The 22,391-nt window shown below is 33.0% G+C and overlaps 1 protein-coding gene across 3 annotated transcripts in view; it reads left to right on the forward strand.

The window, feature by feature from the left end:
• LOC118193355 (cell adhesion molecule Dscam1-like) overlaps positions 1 to 22,391 on the forward strand; it is a 978,906-nt gene that overhangs the window by 266,750 nt on the left and 689,765 nt on the right. For all 3 annotated transcript variants that reach the window (XM_085823255.1, XM_085823256.1, XM_085823257.1), the window contains exon 3: positions 17,313 to 17,474. In XM_085823255.1, coding sequence (XP_085679381.1) covers positions 17,313 to 17,474 — 162 coding nt within the window. The remainder of the gene's footprint in view (positions 1 to 17,312; positions 17,475 to 22,391) is intronic.

The raw sequence follows: 22,391 nt of genomic DNA on the forward strand, positions 1-22,391 counted from the left end.
CGGTATGAAGAAGAATCAGATTATGAAGTGTTTTCTCCTTCCTTTCTGCATGCCTTTATGATGTAACAAGAAGCATGCTCTACGCGTTATCTCGAGGTCAGGCGTTCGAATCCCTAGCCGAGGGTATTGCAGGTTTCTTCAAAAATTCTAAACGTCTGGACGATGGCGCCCAAACTATAAAGCGAGGGAGGACAATTCATTACCAAGAGGATTTGGATGTTGTATCCTCTAATCCTCTACCCCTCTCTAAAAAGGTGAGTATGGAAGTTATTTTTTTTCCCTTCTTTCCGCGTGCCTTCGCGGTGTAACTGGAAGCACACTCGACTCCTAATCAGGAGCTTCTGGCTTCGAATCCCGGAAAGGGCTTTGCAGATTTTCTCAATTTCCTCACATCAAAAATTTCTAAATGACCGACTCAACAAGATATTAGTTCAGAATGAGTACCATTTTGCGAAAACATGCGACTATTTTGCTTAATTGTCTGCGAGAATTAGGTATTTACACATTTCAGTAAGAAACGAGCCAAGATGTCAATGATTATATCTTAACTTAATCAGTTTCAGGTTGTGAGGTTTGTTGGCAATAATCATTTGAGTTCATTAAGTTACTATGGAATTGGTAAATCTCTTAAATACAAATACATTTCCAGCTACTAATCGTGTACGCAGATTTAAGGGTTATTATTCACTTGTACACGCAGTTTTTATCAGTGGAAATTTTTAACACATAAGCTAAGCAGTAAGATAGTACGTGTGTTTTTAAAATGGATCACTTATTTCTCGTATCCAGTTTCTAATTGAGGGAAAGGAAATGCTCTGCATAGAAGTAAATAAACATTATTAATTTCAGATATTATTCCATCACAGTTTACTATTTTCTCTGCTTTGTATTTATTTCCTATAAGTAACTTATTTCAGCATTCAATAGAAGAATAATTTAGTTTAAAATTTGTTACATCCCTAATTTTAGAAAAATCTTGTTTTAGAATTGTGTGACATATAACTGAAAGGCCCGGTGGCGCAGTGGCTAGAACGTCGAGCAGCAGCACCACAGATCCGGGGTTCGATTCCCGCGCTGGACAAGGTTGACTCAGCCTTTTATCTCTGGAGTGGGTCGATAAAATGAGTACCAAGTTCGCTTGAGCTGTGTTCAGGTGGGGGGGCATAAGTGGTTAAAGCCGAGCTGAGTTGCCAAAGCAACTAGTTTGTGCTACGCGTCACATAATCTGGTTGAAGGCTCGTGGTACAAGGTTCCAAGTTTTGAACTTAACGCCGAGTTTGGAATAAGCGATCAGAGCGAAGCTAAAACGAAGCGGCTTTCTACAGATGATTTCGCTGTGACATCAAAAGTGACTTTTTTTTTTTTTTTTTTTTTTTTAAATCTATGGAGCATATCGTATCCGAATGAGTTGGAATCGTAACCGAACGAAATAATGAGTTGATCTCGCAAGAAATCTACGATGATAACATGCATTTTTTAATGAGTTTGCAGAATAAATTGAAAAATATGGATGAAACTCGTAAAGCGAAAATTAAGCTCAGGATCATGCATGTAGTGTATGATCCTGCAGATGATTGACCTCATCCATTATTTTTCATTTTATTATGAAAATTCTTTAAAAATGCATGCTTGCAAAAATTTTATTTTTTCTGTGTAAATTATTATTATTACTTTTTTTCTGTTTACTATCATTACTATCATATTCTTCTTGTCAATTATTTTGTATTTAAGAATAAATTTATTAAAAAAGCTGGAAATATTGTATTGCTATTTGCTTCAAATGCTGATTTTCTTTCCAAACAAACTTCATGAATTAATTTTACTAAAATATTAAATCCATATCAAGAATCTGCTGTTTTTTTACAGTAAAAATATTACTTAAAAGAAAAAATATTTTCACTTATTTAAGAATAGTCACAATAGTCAATTCAATGGTGTAAGCTTTGTATAAGTAATAAAAGATTAATATTTTGAGAAAATGTTCTTATGAATTACAAGAAGGAGAAAATGTAGTGAAATATCCTTAAAACAACAGTCTAGACAGTTTTGTCTCCTGTTGATGTTCTGTTCTGTTTTTTAATTACGTTCTCCATGAAAGAAATTTACTTTTAATGAAACTGAATAGCACATATAATTCATAACATGTACTATAATTTAATGAATAGTATTTGTTATTATTATCCACTCTTTATTACTATCATTTGAATGGAATTTTGATCACTAAATTCATGCTATTTCTCTGGTAGAAATTTCGCCAAACGCCGGGGTCAGCTAACGATTTATCCATGGTAAATTTCACAAGCACCTCGGAGCCCACGGTCTGGAAAGCAGATGCCAGGCCACTGTCGGCCATGGCTCTCTTGGTTGTTTGCGCCACTTAATTTAGTTTAGTTTTAGATATATAACGCAACATACAGTTAGCACAGAATTTGTAAAATTTGCTTTGAGAGCCAATCATAGGCAATCTGTGGGCACTAGATAGCAAACCATAGAATGTAATTAATCTACGTAATATGTCATATCATGCTGAATGGAAGGTTTTATCATTATGTATTCTTCCACGTCAAATGTCATTTTCAAAAAAGTTTCAAATTAGCGATAAAACTCTGGCTAGCATGTAGCAATCTACTGCAAGATTAAAAGTTACTCTACATAATATTTCCCACAAGAATGAATGTGTTTCCTTCGCTTAAATCAGACCCACCAGCGTCCGAGCGGTAAAGTCGCTGAATACTGGTAGTTCGGTCCGAGGCTCGAATCACGCGAACGGGCTGGCTGCATGGGTGTTTTCGTTGTTTTCTCCATGTGTAACATGTATAAGAGCCAGTTTCCCTTAGAGAGTCCTCCCCGAAGGCATCCCTACCCTTAGGTAGATAGCCCTCGTGTGCTTTGTCGTAATTAAATAAACCAAACCAATCTTCGCTGAAATCAACAGAACGTTTTATACCAGGCTTGTCAATAATTCTGCAGTTATCCCCTTACACATGAAAAAAATTGCAAAGCATTTTTAAGTTACTCTCTCGTGTCAGTTTTGGTTAAAAGTGCAGAATAGTTGACAATTTGCACAATATCCTGTCAAAATGAAAATTTATATTGAAACCTAGAATTCCAGTTAATATTAATTAAGCAATAATAACTATACAAAGCATTTGGTACCTACAGCGTTTATATATCAGATCGAAAACACACAAGTTTAAATTCCAAATTAAAAAATTTTACAGAAACCATTCTGTACTTACCCCACTTCATCTTAAATATACGTTAGGTATCAGGCATAAAATATCATAAAACCTATGTGTTTATGTTTCTGTTTATCAGTATAATTATTCTAAACCCATACAATAAAAACATACATGCTGAACTTAATATAATACAGAGAAACCGCTGAATTTATAAATATCACTATATATATATATTTTTTTAATTTCTACCGTACAAAAAATTAAATTTGAAATGGTATGCTCACAGTCCAAAAACTTGCCTTGTGACGTTTGGGAAAAAAATGACTAAACATATTTTATAAATATTGCATATAGCATTACTAAAAAAAATGCAACTGGAACGTGCCCATAATTTAATTTATCACTAATATATATCAATATATAAACATTTCCATTAAATATTTAAAACTTAAATAAAACTCCATTATTATTATTATTATTACGAAACAGAAAAGTTTTCGATCTTTTAATAGTGAATGAAACAAGGAATATTTAATTATAACTATTAAAACGGAGATGATTGCAATTTAAAAGACGAAACAGCATACAGAAGTTTTAGAATTAAAATCACAGTCTCATGGCCAATTGGATGGTTAAAAAAAGAATTATACATATGATGTACTGCCCAATTTAAAGTATTATTCCTGAAGTCACCAAAACTGATATTTCATTTGACATTAATTTTTTCAGTATGAATTCAAATAAATAAATTTTGTCTGCTTTTGACCAGTTATGATATTATAAGCAAAACTACGAAATCCCAAAGAAAAATGGCATTCGCCGGCAAGTGGACTAAATATGAATGTTTTTTGTTCAGCTATCTTAATCACTAACAAAAAAAATTCAGCAAAGTTTGCTAACTCAGAAAATTGCACATCATAACTTGAATTTCTATAGCATTTTCTTAGTTAAAGCTTTAATAAGTTGAAAAAAAAATCAATTAAAATTAACTTGCAGTACTTTTTATCAGAAGCTTAGAGAAATAATTTGTGGTAAAAAATCTTCTCACTCATTTTTTCATTTCTTAAAATTATATTCATTATTTACGGCAGTTAATTAAAATGTGCTCTTAATTAGATAGTCTTATATGAAATGCAGTAAATCATTTAAAATCTTTTCATTTTTAATTATTTAAAAATGCATTTAAATAATAAAGTCAAACTTAATCAAAAGATAATTTTTAGGAAAACTTATTATTTTGTTTCATACAATACCGACAATATTTCCTAAAATAATTTATTAAAGTACTAGGTTTCCCTCCCGTTAAAGAATTTAGCGGTAAGGGTTATTTTTACAATGCATACTAATTAATTACATTATATAAATGATATTTTTGAATGAAAAAATGGAACGCAAAATGCAGAGTTTATAAATTGTAACTACAAAATTTACTGATTTATTGTCTTAAATCGCGTAACTGATTTTCTTGAACAATTATAAACAATTAAATATGAAATAGCTGTTTTGCTTCTGCTAGCGTACTAAAAAATCACACAATATAAACTGGACTAAAAACACACAATATAAAGCATACTCCAACTTGAAAAACTACAAATTGATAATAAACTTAAATACACTAAAAACAGAAAAACAGATACTTATTTTATATTCCAAGTATATTCCTATTCAGAATAAATAAAATAATATTTCCTACTGAAACACGCATGCGTGCTCACACACGCACAATGTTAGCGCATGCGCGCACAAACACAATTCTTTATTTCATTCGCTGTCAAAAAATAGAAAATTTTTCTTTTTCGTAATAATAATAATAATATTGGAGTTCTATTTTAATAAAGTTTGCAAATGTTTATATATTGATATACATTAGTGATAAATCAAATTATGGGCACGTAAGAAAATTGAATAAAAATTGTTCCAATTTTTCAGTGATATTAATACATTCAGTGGATTGTAGGTATGCTATTAAGTGCAGCATAAATGTTTTTATTGTATGGGTTAAGAATAATTATACTGATAAACATAAACATAATCTCATAGGTTTTATGATATTTTAGAATATCTTATAACTAATGTTTGAAGGATCTCAATATTTAAAATGAAGTATGGTAAGTGCAGAATGGTTTCTGTGAAGTTTTTTAAACCTGGAATTTAATCCTGTGTATTTTCTGCGTGACATGTAAATGCTTAACGCTGTAGGTTCCAAACACTTCGCACAATTGTTACTGCTTAATTAATATTAACTGAAGTTCTAGGTTTCCATACAAATTTTCATTTTGATAGGATATTGTCCAAAATGTTAACTACATTGCACTTTCCCCCGCATTTGGCACAGAGGCGTAACGTAAAAATGCTTTGAAATTTTCTTTCGTGTGCAACGGCATAGAGATAACTGCAGAATTGTTAACATACACTCGCACGCTAAATTAGGAAATTTTAAAATTTAAGAGGACTGCTTTAAGAATATTAAAAACTTGTTATATTCTTAAAATAAGTTTGAAATTTGTAATGGTGGAATTCAAATTGTACATTTGAAAAAAAGAAAAAAAGATTAGAACATACATAAAAGTAAGGTAGAAAAATACCTACATAAAACAGCAAATGAATTATAGCTGATTTTCCGCGAAAAGAGAAATTATCCCATCCCCAAAAAATCCGCAATAATTTGGGTATGGTCCGATTTCGTTTTCTTCAAGTGTAAGAAATCGTAAAAAACTGATATAAAAAATTTGTATTTAAATTAGCAATTAATAATATTAAGCACGAAATCAATTTCACGATGCGATCAAGAAATATCATATTAACAAAAATAGTAGGTATAAGAATATTATACAATTTTAAAGTGTTATATAATTCTAACGTCTTAATTACATGCATATGCAAACATATAGGCCAAAAATATGTAATTTTAACACTAAGTTGAAGTTAAAATTCCATCGCTGCTATTGGGCAACTTTTAATCGAAAAGGCAATTCGCTGAGGATGCTTTCGGTTTACCATTGAAAGAAGTAGGAGAGAGTGTTAAAACTGTATAAACAGCGATACGAATGGCGAGCAAGGAATTCGAATGAAGCCTATTGATTGGCTGTAGATCAAGAAAATTTAAAAATAAGTGTGAGGTTATTAGGTGAGCGCTTTTATATCTCTGTATGTGTATTAGCTTACTTTTTATTAATTTTACTTGTAAATATTCAAATATTGGATTTTTCTCCTCTTTCATACATTTCATAGCAACTAAATATGCTTATGTTGAAGTTTTTACGGAGCCACAGTTTTGGTAACTTTTTGGGCGTGTGTACTAAAATTTATCTTCTAATTTCCTTAAGTTTGCAGCACAATGCGCAAAATTTTGACCAAAATTGGTCTTATTTCGTTTGTTCTTACACCTTAACTTTAAATTATATGTATATATATATACATATGACGCTTAAAAAAATTTGACGAAAATGTAAAGCCAGATAGAGGATAGATTTTTTAACGGTGTGCGTATGCCAAACTGACGCTCTGAAATGGTGCAGTGTGCAATTGAGCAGAAGATTAACGCATTTAATTGGCTTAAATTGCAATTTCTCGTGCAGATTTCGACGTGTTTGCATCGTAAAACGAAAGCAAACTTACTTAAATTTTATGCTAAGTGCCTGATGAAAATGCACAATTATGTTACAATTAAATATTCAAAATTTGAAAAGACAAATAATAACAAATACTTGGAATTTAGGTAAAAGTAACACGCCGAACAAATATTAATTTAGAATTCAAACAAAAATATCTGCAAATTTTCACAGGGCTATAGTTTCGAGGTTTTTTACCGAACCATTATCCTCAGCTCCCAAAGCGCAAATGAACCAATTTCGCAAATTCGTTCATTTGCGCTTTGGCAGCTGAGAATGATGGTTAGGTAAAACCATCAAAATGATTCCTGTGAAAATTTGCAGATATAACGCGGATTTTTGTTGTTTGAATTCCAAATTAATACTTATTTGGCGTGTTTTTTATCTTAATTATTTTAGAAGACAAAGTACCTTATATTTGCTAATCTATATTAGCAAATATAATGCTTAAATTGCATTAAGCAACCTTATATTTGCTAATCTATATTAGCAAATCAGCATTATACACTCATGTCCATAAATTAAGGATAATGCAAAATCACGCAAAGGAAGATTTAGAAGCAAAACAGATTTGACATATTTGTAAAGCTTATTTATTAAACAAAAGGTAAAGAGCAAAAAAGATGCTATATGTTTGATATTATTAAAAAAATTAGCGATTTTTTCTCCTTGGAGCAAATTACAAAAAACGCCTATTTACAAAAAACCAATATTACATGGTTGCTATGATAGTTAATACATTGTATGTCTCCCAGACGATGCAATACAGTCCGTACAACGCCTAGGCATGCTGAGTATCAAATAATCGATCTGATCTTGGGGGATATTACACCATTCAAAAAGCAATGCTCTCCGAAGTTCCGGTAGACATGTAGGAGGAGGTTGACGGGCTGCAACTCGTCGGCCAAGCATATGCCATACGTGCTCTGCTGGATTCAAGTCCGGTGAGAATGCTGGGCAGTCCATACGGGTGATATCCTCCGACTGAAGGCATTCGCTTACGATGTTTGCACGGTGAGGACGGGCGTTGTCATCTATAAACACAAATTTTGCGCCCATGACGCCCCGAAACAAACGTGCATGATGTTCCAGAATGACGTCCCAATAGATTTGGCTTGTCATGGTTCAAATTTGAACATGCAGATCAGTTTTGGAACCCAGAATAATTCCACCCCAAACGAGCACTCCTGCACCACCGTAACGGTGTCGTTCAATTATGTTTTCTTGGTGGTAACGGGTACCTGGAGCTCTCCACATGAAAGTCCGGCGAGAATCAAACTGCAAGCTAAACCTGGACTCGTCGGAAAGCATGACACAAGCCCACTGTTGCGGTGTCCACAATGCAGGCTCTCTACTCCAGGCTAACCGCAAGCGACAGTGAGTTGCAGTAAGCGGAACGCATCTGACAGGTTTACGAGCATATAGACCAATCTGCTTTAAGCGTGTGTACACGGTCTGTCTTGAAATTGTCGTACCAGTGGCTGAAGAGTGCTGACGAGATAGGTCTGAGGCTGTGCTCCGCCTGTTTCTTTCGGCAGTAACTGCCAAATACTGGTCCACATTCGGCGTTGTAACTTTGGAACGACCTGTGCTGTAACGTCTACTCGCATTACCATCATCTTGGAATCGTTGGCAAAGCCTGGTGATGACACTGTGGGCAATTCCAAGTTCGTCTGATACTTCCAGTTTGGTACGCCCACATTCCAGACGGCCGATAATTCTACCACGTAAAAAATCATCCAAATGCGTCCTTTGTGTCATAACTATTCGGTTATTGCACTGAAATGCTCATAAAGCGCCTGCGAACAATTTTACTTCTTTGCCTGTATTCCTTATATATCACTCTCTTACACTCTCGTCAATGTGACGTAGCATCGGTGTCATCTGGTTGCTTCCTGAAATTTGCATATGATTCTTGAAGATGTGTGTAGTGATTTTAAATGTGATATATTTATTTTAGATTTCGGTTTCCGCGTGATTTCGAATTATCCTTAATTTATGGACATGAGTGTATTTGATACATCTTATCGTAATTGCTTAAATTAAATAACTTGAGGTCAACCCTTCGAAATTAAAAATACTAATTTAAAAATTTAAATGTATAAATTTAAAAGTTTACATGTTTTATTGCACATGTATTGACGTCAGCAAAGGAGAAACGTGCTGCTGTTAATATACAATGACTTTCCTAACTAATAAATTTCCTTTTAGTATAACTACCATTTCCCGTCCCCATTTTGTTTGAGATACAAAAATTATGTATTTTTCCATTTTCATCTTTTTTCATCATCTTTTTGAAAAAAATTTTTTTCGTAAATTGAAAAACCTATGCTGTCTTGAAAATGATTTAAAAATTTTAATGAAATAAAAAAAAACATACTCTTATTGTTCATTTTGAAAGCATATTTAATTTCATGCTTGTTAAAGGCTAAAAAATTATTAAGTGAAACGAAAGAAATTCACAGTAAATAAGCGTAATAATAATAAACGGTTTTTCTAAGAAATGCGGGTAAAGACATGATCAGATGTTCTCAAAAGGGACGCACAGCGATGGAATAAACAGACACTTTTATTTCTTCAAGATGCGCAGAAAATTTTAAAAATCGGTAACATCTGAAGGGCAAAAACATGTTCTCCCTTAATTGTACTACATTAACTTTGAAAATCTAATAATTTCATACTTCAGAGCCTTCTTCCTGTTTTTAACTTCTGAAACTTGATAGATTTTAACCTTTAGCAGAGTTCTAACGTCTAGTAGTTTCTATGTCTTGTTTTCATGTTATAGGAGTCATTGTGTTAATAAAATGTTATTTGAAATTTTTTTATTTAAAATTATTTAGCCTGCATATATTATTTTAGTAGCAATATGTTTTGAAAATGAATTATGAATTAGACATATAAATATATAGGAGTGAATTTCCGGAGATCCGGTCTTTAATAGAAAGCACATAAAATGTAGGTTAACTGTGCACCTTATTTTCCGAACTTAATTGTGATCTGTCATTAGCAATCTAAAGGGAAAGGGTTTGGAAACACACTAGTTTAGAGGTTTGAAGTTGGTTTCAGTTGGTTTAGAAACACTGCGGCATAAGAGGACATTGTCTGAAGTGTGTTGTGTTGTGACGTGTCTCACTTGCCTGACAGTAACATCAAAACAAGTCCACGAAATTCATCGTGCCAAGGAGTGCCAGATTGCCCTTGTCCTTGGCAAGAGCACTGAGCACCATACAGGTGGCAGTATCACATTGCTCAGTTCCGCACCCCCAATTTTAATGGAGAGCACCCGGGGGGCTTGAGTCCGAGGATCTCCTACTCCTCTTCCCCTACCATCAACTTTTCGAGAAAGCTTTCGGATCGTCGTATATTTAGAGTGCAATCATGCCTCACAGACACTATATATTTACAAACATCTATGCGTTCTCAGGGATTCGAACCCGGGTTGATAATGAACAGAAATTTATTGCAATCAGACACGGATTATCATTAAAACTATGAATATTACAAAACGGCAACCGAGTATATCGTATAATATTTGCATTAAATACTGAACCATAAAACTATATTCCACCATTATTGTACTTTCAGCTTATCAAAATGACAGATTATAAATACTGAATGCAATATTAATGACAATTTAAACTATAAAAATGCAGAATGTCATATTACACCATTAGTAGTACTATAAGGTATTTTCTTCCCCTTTCTCCATACCATCGTGGTGTAACGGTTAGCACACTCGGCGCGTATTCGAGAGGTCCAAGATTCGAGTGCCGGCGAGGATTTACGTTTTTCATAACAATACATTTTTATGCGATACATTTTTCACGTCTCGAGATTCAAAATAACCTAATGTATCTAGAGTGGCGCCCGAACTAAAAAATGGTGGACGAGCATTTTTCATCACCAGAACTTCACCACCAGACCACACTGAAACCCTAATCTCCAGTCACCATTTAAAAGGGGGAGTATATAAGGAATTTTCTTCTTACTTTCTTCATGCCTTCGTGGTGTAACGGTTAGCACACTCGACATGTATTCGAGAGGTCCAAGAGTCCCGAAGAGGATATTGCTCATTTTTAACATCTCTTGCTTCAGAATAACCTAACTGCTCGACAATACACATTTTTTAAAATGGTATATTGTTCTATTTTTTGCTGAAATAGATTTAGTAAAATCGTTCCAAAAATGGATGCTTTTGAAATAAAAAATAAGCATTTCATCGAAAATGTGGATAAAATTGAACATTAATTGGAAATGCGAAAACTACGTATTGAGACCTCTTTCGCATACAAGCAAATTTCACATTATTTCTAAGCCAAAGCTTTGCATTATTTTATTCCCATATAGATTACATTAATCGTAAATAGCTGAAAGCGCAAATTTCTGCGTATAGTAAGAAATAGTACCTCGGAGTAATACAATCCTACTTTGATTCAAAGTTCAACAAATGAAAGAAAATTCTTTTATATTTCGGGAGGGGAAAAAAATTGAAAGCTTCCACTCTCAGAAGTAATATATAAGGACTTCCTTTAAAAATGATGAAAAGTATCTTTTGTAACCAGAATCCAACATGATAGTGAAGAGGATAGCATGTACATTATATGAAGAAAATATCTTTAAAAACTTTCCTTAAAAAAATAAATCTATCGTAACGACGGAATGAAAGCGAATCCCATGAATGGGTTAGAAAACTCAGTACGACGCGCCGAAGAAAGGAACAGATAGTTGGATAGACGGATAGTATCTCTCTTTCTCAAGGCATGTTTTAATCAGCGCCGGAAACTTCCTTACCAAGTCGATGTTTGCTGAAAAGAAAATTCTTCTTCAATGCTAGCTTGCGAATTCTTTGGAACTTTACGCCCGAATTGAGATGGTAGGAAATTAAAGGATAGTTTCCAGTGTGAAGCAAGTCACAGAGTCACTTCCAATTTTGCTTCTCGAGGTGAAGCATCGTGTTTCCGGGCGTCTCGGAGGTGGTGCCGAGATGCCAATTTCTCTTGATAAATAACAAGAAATGAACTTTTAGTTAAAGGGGCATACGTTAGTACGTGATTTTAAGACTCCTAGAAATTGGAGTATCTTTTTCTTTTTAAAAGTAATAGAGTGTACGTAACTTACTGTATTCGAAACAGTTTGGACAGTATTTTTCAATCACCGTAACTCGAAGCCATACGAATAATGTCACAAAATTTTGAAATTTAAATACTCAATTTGCCATTTAAAAAGATTCTGCATTACGTTTTATTGCATATTTACTATACCATCAGTTCATTTTAATTTTACGATCAGATTAAATTAAGAATGAGAGCAAAACTCTTTATTACATTCTCTCCACTATATAAAACCGTTGATTATCGGTAATTCGACCGGGGCTCAGATCATGGGGGAACAAAGTGACTGCATGGGTATTTTTATGGTTTTCCTTACGTGTACCATGAATATGAACCACTTTCTCTTAAAGCATATTGTATCTTTCCATTAAAACTCGAATTAAGATTGGAAATAGGTACTGTTTGGTAGCATATTGTTACATGCAATATTAATTTGTTAGACTTGTCACGTTATCCTAAAAAAAAAGGGGATGTTTAATCACTTCAGCACAATCCTTTTAGATTTTGGCTCACCAGTAGTTGAGCGGCAAAGTAGCTGAATGCTGGTAGTTCGACTAACGATCGAAACCCGGCGAACGGGGCCTGTGGCAGAGTTGGTTTTCGTGATTTTAACCATGTGTGAAGCGGATAGGAGCCAGTTTCCCTTACAAGTCTTGCACAACGGCATCCCTTCTTATAGGCAGATAGCCATCGGGTTGCTTTGCTGTAATCAATTAACCTAAACTAATATTTTAAATTTACGTCATGCCAGTACCTCACAATCAAGAATAAAGCGATAAAAAGTTTTCTTCACGCCATTTAGAATTTTCTTCAATGAAAATAGTTATAACCTCTTAGAGACAGGATTTTTTTGGAAGCAGGAGATGTGAAAAATAAGCAACATGGTCGCTGGGAATTGAACCACGGACCTCTGAATAAGCGCCCAGTGTGTTGACCACTACACTACACAGGCATGCCAAGAAGGCGGGAGAAATACTTCCCTTCTCAAAGGGCGACTGGAGTTTAGGGGCCTCAATCGCCAAATCCTGGATGGGAAGAATCATCATCCATCCCGCCTTTTAAGTTCGGGCGTCAGTGTAGTCATTAGGACTTTTTTTGGAAACAGGAGATGTGAAAAATGAGCAACGCTTTCGCCTGGAATCGAACCACGGCCTTCTGGAATACGCGCCCAGCGTTCTGATCACTACACTACGAACGCATGCTAAGAAGGCGAGAGAAATACCTTTTACCTTAAGCGGGGAAATAATTGTCGCATATTGAAGACTATTACACTCTCAACTATAAACACAAGACTATTATACTCTCAACCATTGCGTGTTAAAAATCACTCTAAAACATGCCAGATAGAGAATTCTGGTTGGTTAGGAAACTATTAATTAAAAAATAAGAAAATAATTTCAAAACATAAATCACTGTGTCACGAGATTTTAGTTGTTCAGTTTAGCGTGTCCTCAGCTGAAAGAATTTCGCAATCACTGGATTAGAATGACAATAATGCTGGGGCGAGTCTTCAGTTCAATACCTACACACAAATAATTTCTAAATTCAGTTCTCCTAATTCTTATTAATTGATGAAGGTTTCTAGATTATTTTAAATGGAAAAAAAATCAGTATTTTCTTTCTCTCATATAAGGCAAAATATACGTTTCTTATAAGCATTTGCTATATTTTATATTATTTCAATGATTTTCTGGACATCAAAAAGAATTTTTAGAAACATAGTTTTTCTATAGCTGAACTTAATTCGTGAGATTTTTCAATATGTAAATTTACCGTTAACATATAAAATTCTTTGAAAATAAAATCATGTGCTGATTTGAATTCTATATACAGAAAAAATAATTTATAAGTATAAAAATATTTAAGTTTCAGATTATCTTACCTGATTGCATGCTATCGTAATAACAAATATTTGTGAATTTGAAGCTCAGAAAGTGAAAACTTTCTACATATGTGGATATGATTTTCATATAGAAAGTGCTCTAAAAATGCAAATAAAAAATAAATCCCGTAATCGGATATTTTCTTCATGCAACTCTGCAATACAGAACTTATAATTTAATCACAACTTTAGCGATTGTAATTATATTCCTCCCGCTAACATTCTTTACACAGTTTTCAATTAAAATGCAAAAGTAGAGTGATGTGTAGAAGAAGCTGCTTATTTTTAGTATTCATTAAAATATTTTGCAAGACGTTATAAAGTGATATAACAGAAATGTTGATAAACATCCCTGTTTTTTTTTTTAACATTTCGTGGTCCATAACGCGTCTAGCGCGTTCAAGTGAAACTTCCGCAGGGCGGCCGTAACCCGCTACAAGCGTTCTTCTACATTTTAAAACTTTTAAACGTTTAAAACGCTTTCTAAATGTTTACTTGTTTGAGTTTTTATTTTTGTTTGTTCTAATACCTCCTAGAGGGAAGCACTATTCAGGAATTCTATATCTATGTGAATTTGCCCCGGGTTTTATGAATATTCGCGCCATTTTACATAAGATACAAGACAGTGAGAGATGGCTTCAACGTCTACTTAGCAGAAAAAGAGAAAAAATGAGGTTGTGAATTGGAAAGACAAGAAGGATATACGTTTGATGAATACAGTCTATAATAACTCGATGATTGATGTCGAAACACGGAAAAGAACTGTAAAAAAAACCAATAATTTAAAAGATTACAACAACAAAATGGGAGGAATGGACTGCCTGGATCAGATGTTACCAAATTATCCTGCTGTTAGAAATAAGCAGAGATATTAGTTTTTCATTATGCTTTATTTCCTTATAATTTTACTTAATATTCATTGACATTCATCCACTACGAAATTTATGTATGGAAAGTTATGATGTACAGAGAAAACAACATTACACGCTACGAAACACAGACGGTCGCTGAGGAGAAATTTTCGCGGACAGGAGAGGACGGCGAAAGGGTTCACTATATTTCAATAGTTTCTTAATGCCGGGTTTTAGTGATTTGTTTTTAATATGTAAGTTTAACTTGAGGTATCATCTGAAAAAAATCGGTGCTCATAGAAACTCTGCATTATGGAGGAATGAAACACATTATGTAACATTATATTATTGCATTTTCATAATTCCTTTAAATATTGTTGTCCGCGAAGCTCTGAAAACCACAAATGCTGTTTTAACCAATCAGGTTTCTTTGAAGTGAGTTTAGTAGACCATTAACAAGGAATTTTAACGCTTCAAAATTATTTGTGCATGCCTTGCATTCTGAAGATCAGCAGAATCATCTCCAAACGTTCATAAAACTTTCAGATTTTATATTACGCACAAACGGGCGTTCAGCTTCATTTACAGACATATACACCTTCTGTAAGCATTTGGCCTAACATTACATTGGCTAAAAATATTTAAAAACAGCATATCTTCAGAATTTCCGATAGACAGTATCCCGTGCTAGAAACAAAAATGTTTTATTTCTACTGTGTTGCCACTGATCGCTTTGAAACTGTTGAGTTTTTTAATCGAAAATTAGTTACAGTTTTACAAAATATGAAACAGGCAATAAAAGAACTTCCATATTTTAACTTCAGGCTTAGAGGTGATCTTGAACAGGTGGAGAAGTATGTTATTCAAAATTTGATGAATCTAGGCACCGTTATTTCTTCACAACGCGAGACACGTACACACATTCATGCAGATTCCTCGTTAATTAATTTCTTTCAATATTATACAGGGCGATTTGGTGGCAAACATTTGAAAGGTGATACAACGCATTTAAGTATTTCGACTCAAAATACCGTTTTGAGAGCAGCTGTCCTTCTGGGTAAACGACCCTTTGAGCTAATAATCTTTAATGATGCATATTTTCCCCCACGCTTTTTACTTCCTTCTATGAAATAAAGGAAGTATTGTAACCGCGAAAATTTTCGGGTATCATATTTCAATGAAAGTACCCATTTTGACCGCTATCAAACGCAATTCTTCGAAGTTTTTTCGTGGCTTCTAAATGTAAGGGCAGTATAAAGACTCGTTTTCCCAAAACGGGTTGCGAAGAGGATTTAAAATGGATTCAGAAGAGAATTTTGTCGTGACGGCTTTGCGTACATAGTATGTATGTAGTTATGTATCTTGCATGACTCAAACGCGAGTAGCCTCAGAACGTTGAAATTGTGTATATAAGACTGCTATAACATGGCAATTGGCCGGACCAAAAGTATATAAATATATCTACCTACTCTCTTACTCGGCTCCGTGTGCTCAGTTTTTTTATTCTTATATATTGCTAAATTGTGTGATTTTTGTCTTAAAAATGATTGAATTACGTTGTTCTTATCTTGTGGTTAAGGTTTGTATGACTTTAGTTAATCTGCATGCAATAGTTATAGAATTATCAACAATTTAATAGTTGTTTAAGTGCAGCTAAGCCTATTTTTTACCATGGCAGATTACATTTGAAACTTAGCAGAATGAAGAATTAATAGACCAAATATAAACTTTCAGTTTTGTGCACCGAAAAATCTGCCTTCTTTCCCCCTGGCCGAATTGCCTGTTTTTTCGTAGAAATTGTAATTTTAATTGTATATTTTTAAAGTTATTTTAACTGTATTTGGTGTTTTATATTTTTTTTTAATTTTTACATAAAGATAGTTTGAGATTTTATGTATTTTTGCCTTGCCGTGACCCGAGAACTGAATTAATTGAATGAGAAATACATCTAATGTAATTCGAGGAAAGAGGTTTAAATGAAATACAGCAAATATTGCGTATAATTTATGATTCTGTACAATGAAGTCATGTTGTGTCCAAGTCACATTTTTTATATATTATTTACCATGACAAAGTTTTTGAATAAAAGTTTATATAAATAATCCACTTTGGCGGCATCACATATTAGATCTCTGCTTAATTTTGTACAGTAGATTAAAAAAATTTAAAAGCAATCAGAGGATATCCATATATTTGTATAATCCTTTATAACTCGATTAGAGATAAATGAATAATATTTTAAGGACTAATTCGTTACTAAAGGTAAACATAAAGAGTTTTGGATCAATGTAAATTATTTTGAATTCAACTACTGTTAAAAATATATTTAGATTACCTTCGAGTATGCATGTTATGCATGTTATGCATTGCTCACTTGAAAGTCTTGAAATATATACCTTTCTCCATAAAAATATCTTTTCTTATTTTATTCATTTATTCGTTCTTTTACGAAATCTGTAAACTGCAAGCATAAATTTAGGCGCCATACAGAATAAAAAATAATTTATTATTTATAACACCACAAAGTATAATGCATGCTATGTTATGCACATCATAAATATCTATGAGAAACATAAAAAGCATTAAATTTCAACAGGGCATAGAAGAAATTATGTTACATAGACTACTAAAGTGGAAACGTGAATGAATGCTCAAATTTTTGCTTTTATTTTCAGTGGTGCTTCAAGAATACCAAGCGCATGTATACGACGAGTACGTGATTCACGGAAACACTGCAGTTTTTCGGTGCCAAGTACCTGATTTCATGAAGGAGTTTCTCATTGTTACGTCGTGGACGAGAGATGATGGTCTGGTCATTGTACACCATAAAAACGCAGGTAAAAATGAATTATGGATTTATTTTTCTATTTCCTTAACTGTAATAATTTGAAAAAAAATGACGAATCGTGGATATGAGAGAAAGAAAAATGGTAAATACATTTTATACTAGTTTTATTAACGCAGCAAATTCTAAGTTTTTCAAAGTAAACAGTTTTTATGTTAATTCTTTAACTCGAGGTCAAACCGTTAAGTACTAATCAGATTCATATTTTCACGCATGCGGAAATTACGTTTTGCCCCTAAAGAAACAATTAAATAATCTTAACAAGTGTTCTTATGCATCATTTAATATACGTGGCTTGGAATATCTCTTATTAATTACAGAAAAGTTGCTGATGTTCATAAAAGTTATCAACTAGATGTTTTACAAATTAATTACATCTTAATTTTTACCAGTTAGATATACAGAGTAAACCAAAAGTCCATTAACATTTGAAAATTTGATAATTAACGAAATAATGTAGGTAGAGGGGTAAAAATTGACACACATACTTGAACTGACATGGGATTTTATTGAAAGCATATATATACATATATAAAGGCCACCATATGGCACTGGGCAGCAAAATGTCAGTGTGTCGCATGAGAATCGTGTATGAAATTATCTGTAGTGAGAAAGAGAATCAGTTCCCTCATGACTTTGTCACTTTTCTGTCTCAGCCTCCCCGTGTTGATCACGGTGTGAGGGGGATTTATCACAGCAACCGTGACCGTATCCTTTTTCATTGAGGAAATGCGTGGTTCTGCTATTCAAACTGTCAGTGTTGCGGCCGCGAGGTACGCTGAATTACGTCATTCCTAATCTGGCTGATAAACAACTGCTGGAATGTTATGACATTTATGCAGGATGGCGCTCCACCCCATATTGCTACACGTTTGAAAGATCTCTTGCACACATAGTTTGGTGATGATCGCGTGCTGAGCAATCACTTCCGTCATGCTTGGCCTCTCAGGTCCCCAGATCTCAACCCGTGTGATTATTGGTTGTTGGGTTACCTGAAATTGCAAGTCTACTCATGATTCGAACTCATTAGAGATGCTAAAAGACAACATTCGACGACAATTTCTCACCATACCTACAGAAATGATGTACAGTGCTGTTCACAATATTGTCCCTCGACTACAGGTATTGTTGATGAATGACGGCAAACATGTTGAACATTTGTAATGAAGAACATAGTCTTTGTTAAAAATCAATTGCTATGCCAATTATTAGTTTTGGTATCATACAGAGCGCCATGTGTTGGCCGTTTTAAGCACTGTTTTGGGCTTTCAATAAAACTCTATCACATTTCAAGTATCTCAGTTTTTCCTCTATACCTGCATATTCAGTGAACTATTGAATTTTCGATTGCTAGTGGACCTTTGAGTCACCCGGAATTCAAATATGCTCTTTTATATTATGTAAATCTCTCAATTTGCAATTCAGTAATACACAGATTATAATAAATATTTTGAATAGAGAAGAAATCCTTATGTTTGAAAAATATTTAACATCCTTTTGTAAATGAGAAATATCAGCCCATAATCATTCGAAGTTTCATGAATAGATGAAGAGTACATTTAAAAAAAATCTCTGCATTAATGGAATACATTAATATTTATTCACAAAATGATCTGGTAATATTTATTATAATTTTGTTGCAATTGTTAGAGATTCATTGAGAATAAATTAACTGTAATAACTATTTTCATTCTTAGGATTTTATATATTGACCATTTCCTGGTAATTTGGAAGTAAGACAGTCTACTGATCTTTCGTTTTCTTTTCATTATGAAAGCGGCCCACCAGCGGCTGAGCGGTAAAGTCGCTGAACACTGGTAGTTCGGTTCGAATCCTGCGAACGGGCTGGCTGCATGGATGTTTTCGTGGTTTTCCCCATGTGTAACGTGTATACGAGCCAGTTTCCCTTAGAAAGTCCTCCACGAAGTAATCCCTCCCCTCAAACAGATAGCCCTAGTGTGTTCGCCATAATTAAATACACCACACCACACCACCCTTATGAAAGCTTTATTTTGGCACACGGTCCATTTCAAATTTCTAAATGTCCTAGCATTACACAATATCAGCTATGAAAACCTTGTTATAATATTTCGTATTTCCAGGTTAATTATTGGAATTCTTACTTCCAGAATATCGCTGAAATATCCTCGTACAGTTTTTAAGAAAAACAATATATTATAAAATCTTTTACGGAAAGCGTTAAATCATAACTTTATCAAATTAAAACTGCAAAGTATCAAAAATACTTCGACTGCGTATTCTTATAGCTCTATGTAAAACTAATAATTTTCCTCATAAAATTCATATTTAAATCAGTAGCAATATATACAGAATAAAATTAATGTTAAGTAAAGTGTTTCTAAAATGTTAATTATTTTTTTCTAAAAATTAGACATCCTTTAATCATTTTGTTACAGTAAAGTCATTTGTTAAGTAGCAGCATCTGAAAGCAAAAATAAATTGGCATAGTATCTCATTAGATTTTAGCTTATGGGTATTTACTAGTGAATATTTTAAAGAAATAATTCAGTGCATTAAATTTTACGTGATATCTATTAAACCCATGAAAAGTATGTAAATCACGGTCTAACTCTGTCTATTTAAATTAAATAAGACCAATGCGGCTGGCAAAAAATAACTTATTCAGAACAAACATATTTGATAACGAATGGAGTTGTTGCACTGATTAACGTAAAAACTATTAAAATAAATGTGTTACCTAAAACTGCGTTATTTCGATGCAGATGGTTTCATGAAATTTAAGAACTGATCTGACAATGCAATTAATAATTCAATGTGGAAACAAACGAACTAATAAGGAATAAAGTTTAGGTCTACATTTTTCTACACCAAGGGATAAAACAGTGGCCGAACTATGCATACAAACGTAGATTAACTGCATTTCTCTACGAATGAAATTATAACTTAAGTGAAGTTTCTGAAGAGGAAAGTGGACTTTTAGAAGATTAAACATAAATTGTTATGTATTGATGCATATTACTTCTTTAAAGGTTGTTCTGATATGTAGGTAGGAAAATCTTTAGTTTATTAGAATTTTCTGAACTGCTGACAATTTCAAATTCAAATAAATTACAAGCATAAATGCGTGAAATAAAATAAAGTGTATAAGCAACCGCAATAAGTTTGGTTTCGCATATGTCGGGTATTACAGGAGAAATATAAAAAAAATGAAACTGTCTAATTAATTCACATTTTATCATCCAGTCATTCACATTTATTCACATTTTATCATCCAGTCATTCACATTGATTCACATTTTATCATCCAGTCATTCACATTTATTCACATTTTATCATCCAGTCATTCACATTGATTCACATTTTATCATCCAGTCATTCACATTTATTCACATTTTATCATTCAGTCATTCACATTTTATCATCCAGTCATTCACATTTATTCACATTTTATCATTCAGTCATTCACATTTTATCATCCAGTCATTCACATTTATTCACATTTTATCATTCAGTCATTCACATTTTATCATTCAGTCATTCACATTTTATCATCCATCATTTATTATTCCATCAAGTCAGATTTAATTGTTTAAGAACGGTCATGCTTAATTTAAAAGTCAAACAACAAAAATCAGCTTTATATTTGCAAATTTTCACAGGTCTAGGTTCGATGGTTTTACCTAATCATCATCTTCAGATGTCAAAGCGCTATGCAGTTCATTTGCTTCTTGACAATTCATTTCCGCTTTGGCAGCTGAGGATACCAGATGGAAAAATTTGTGAAAATTTTTCAAATATAGCGTTCATTTTGTTGTTTCGCTTCTAAATTAATGCTTGTTCGGCGTGTTAGTTTATCTTAATTAACGGTCATGCTTGTTTAAATGAAATGAGGACGCCATATTTAAGAATAGTTAAAGGATAAGCTGATAATGAAAACTATTTATTGCAAAATTAGAAGTATTAATATGTTTGAAATCTGAACATTTTGTGATTTATTCCGCAAACGGAAAATCCACAAAATGTAAGTGAACATTTCAAACGGAAATGTTATTCACAGACAATACGTTGGTCCAATTTATTTTCAAACGTATAAATATAAACGACAATTATAAAACAAAGCAAAAATTTACAGGAAATATAAAAATGTATTTAAAATAATTAGTTACAAAGAAACAGGAAGTAAATAGAAGAACAGAAAGTTAATAAAAATACAATTTAAAACTTCAGTTAACGATTTAATACACAACCACTGATATTTAAAACAACATCTAAAATTATTAAACATAAAAAAGGGTAAAATACTATGTATTATTTAATAGCAGTTCATAAGACATCTGAATTATCTTCATTAGTTACAGGAAAACTGTAAACATGCATAAAAATTACCACTTGGCTATATTGTAAATGAAATATATTTTAATTAAAATACCGTACTTATTTAAAAAGGAGAAAGTATTTACTCACATTTTCTCCTTTTTATTAATTTTGCTGACCAAAGATCGAGAAAGGAAAATTATGAGAATAATTTAATTTCAAATGGCACGTTTATATCATGAAAATATCAAATGAAAAGTATTCAAGAGTATCGATAATTATCACAATTTTCTTTCATTTGGGAGAAACCTAGATTCCATAGCAATATTAGAATTACCAGTATCTAATAACGTATCTTCATTTCAATTTTTGTATCTTGAATCTCATCTGCTCTTATTGTTGTCCAATGCAACTTCTTAGGACGTAAATCATTTAATGCTATAGAACTGTTGTCTGTGTCGTCTGCTACAGCTTACAAGTAGTCTACATCGTGCCGGTTGTCACTATCTTCGTCACTGTTTAGTCTGTTTTTTCCAAATCCAATGATGTTCAGTATCATCATAAGCATTAGAGTTTCCAAATTTCTTGAAATCCTTCACTATTATTGCTTCATC

This window comes from Stegodyphus dumicola, chromosome 9, assembly GCF_044657685.1.
Source record: "Stegodyphus dumicola isolate Sdum_Otavi_A_Nest chromosome 9, ASM4465768v1".
Taxonomy (NCBI): domain Eukaryota; kingdom Metazoa; phylum Arthropoda; class Arachnida; order Araneae; family Eresidae; genus Stegodyphus; species Stegodyphus dumicola.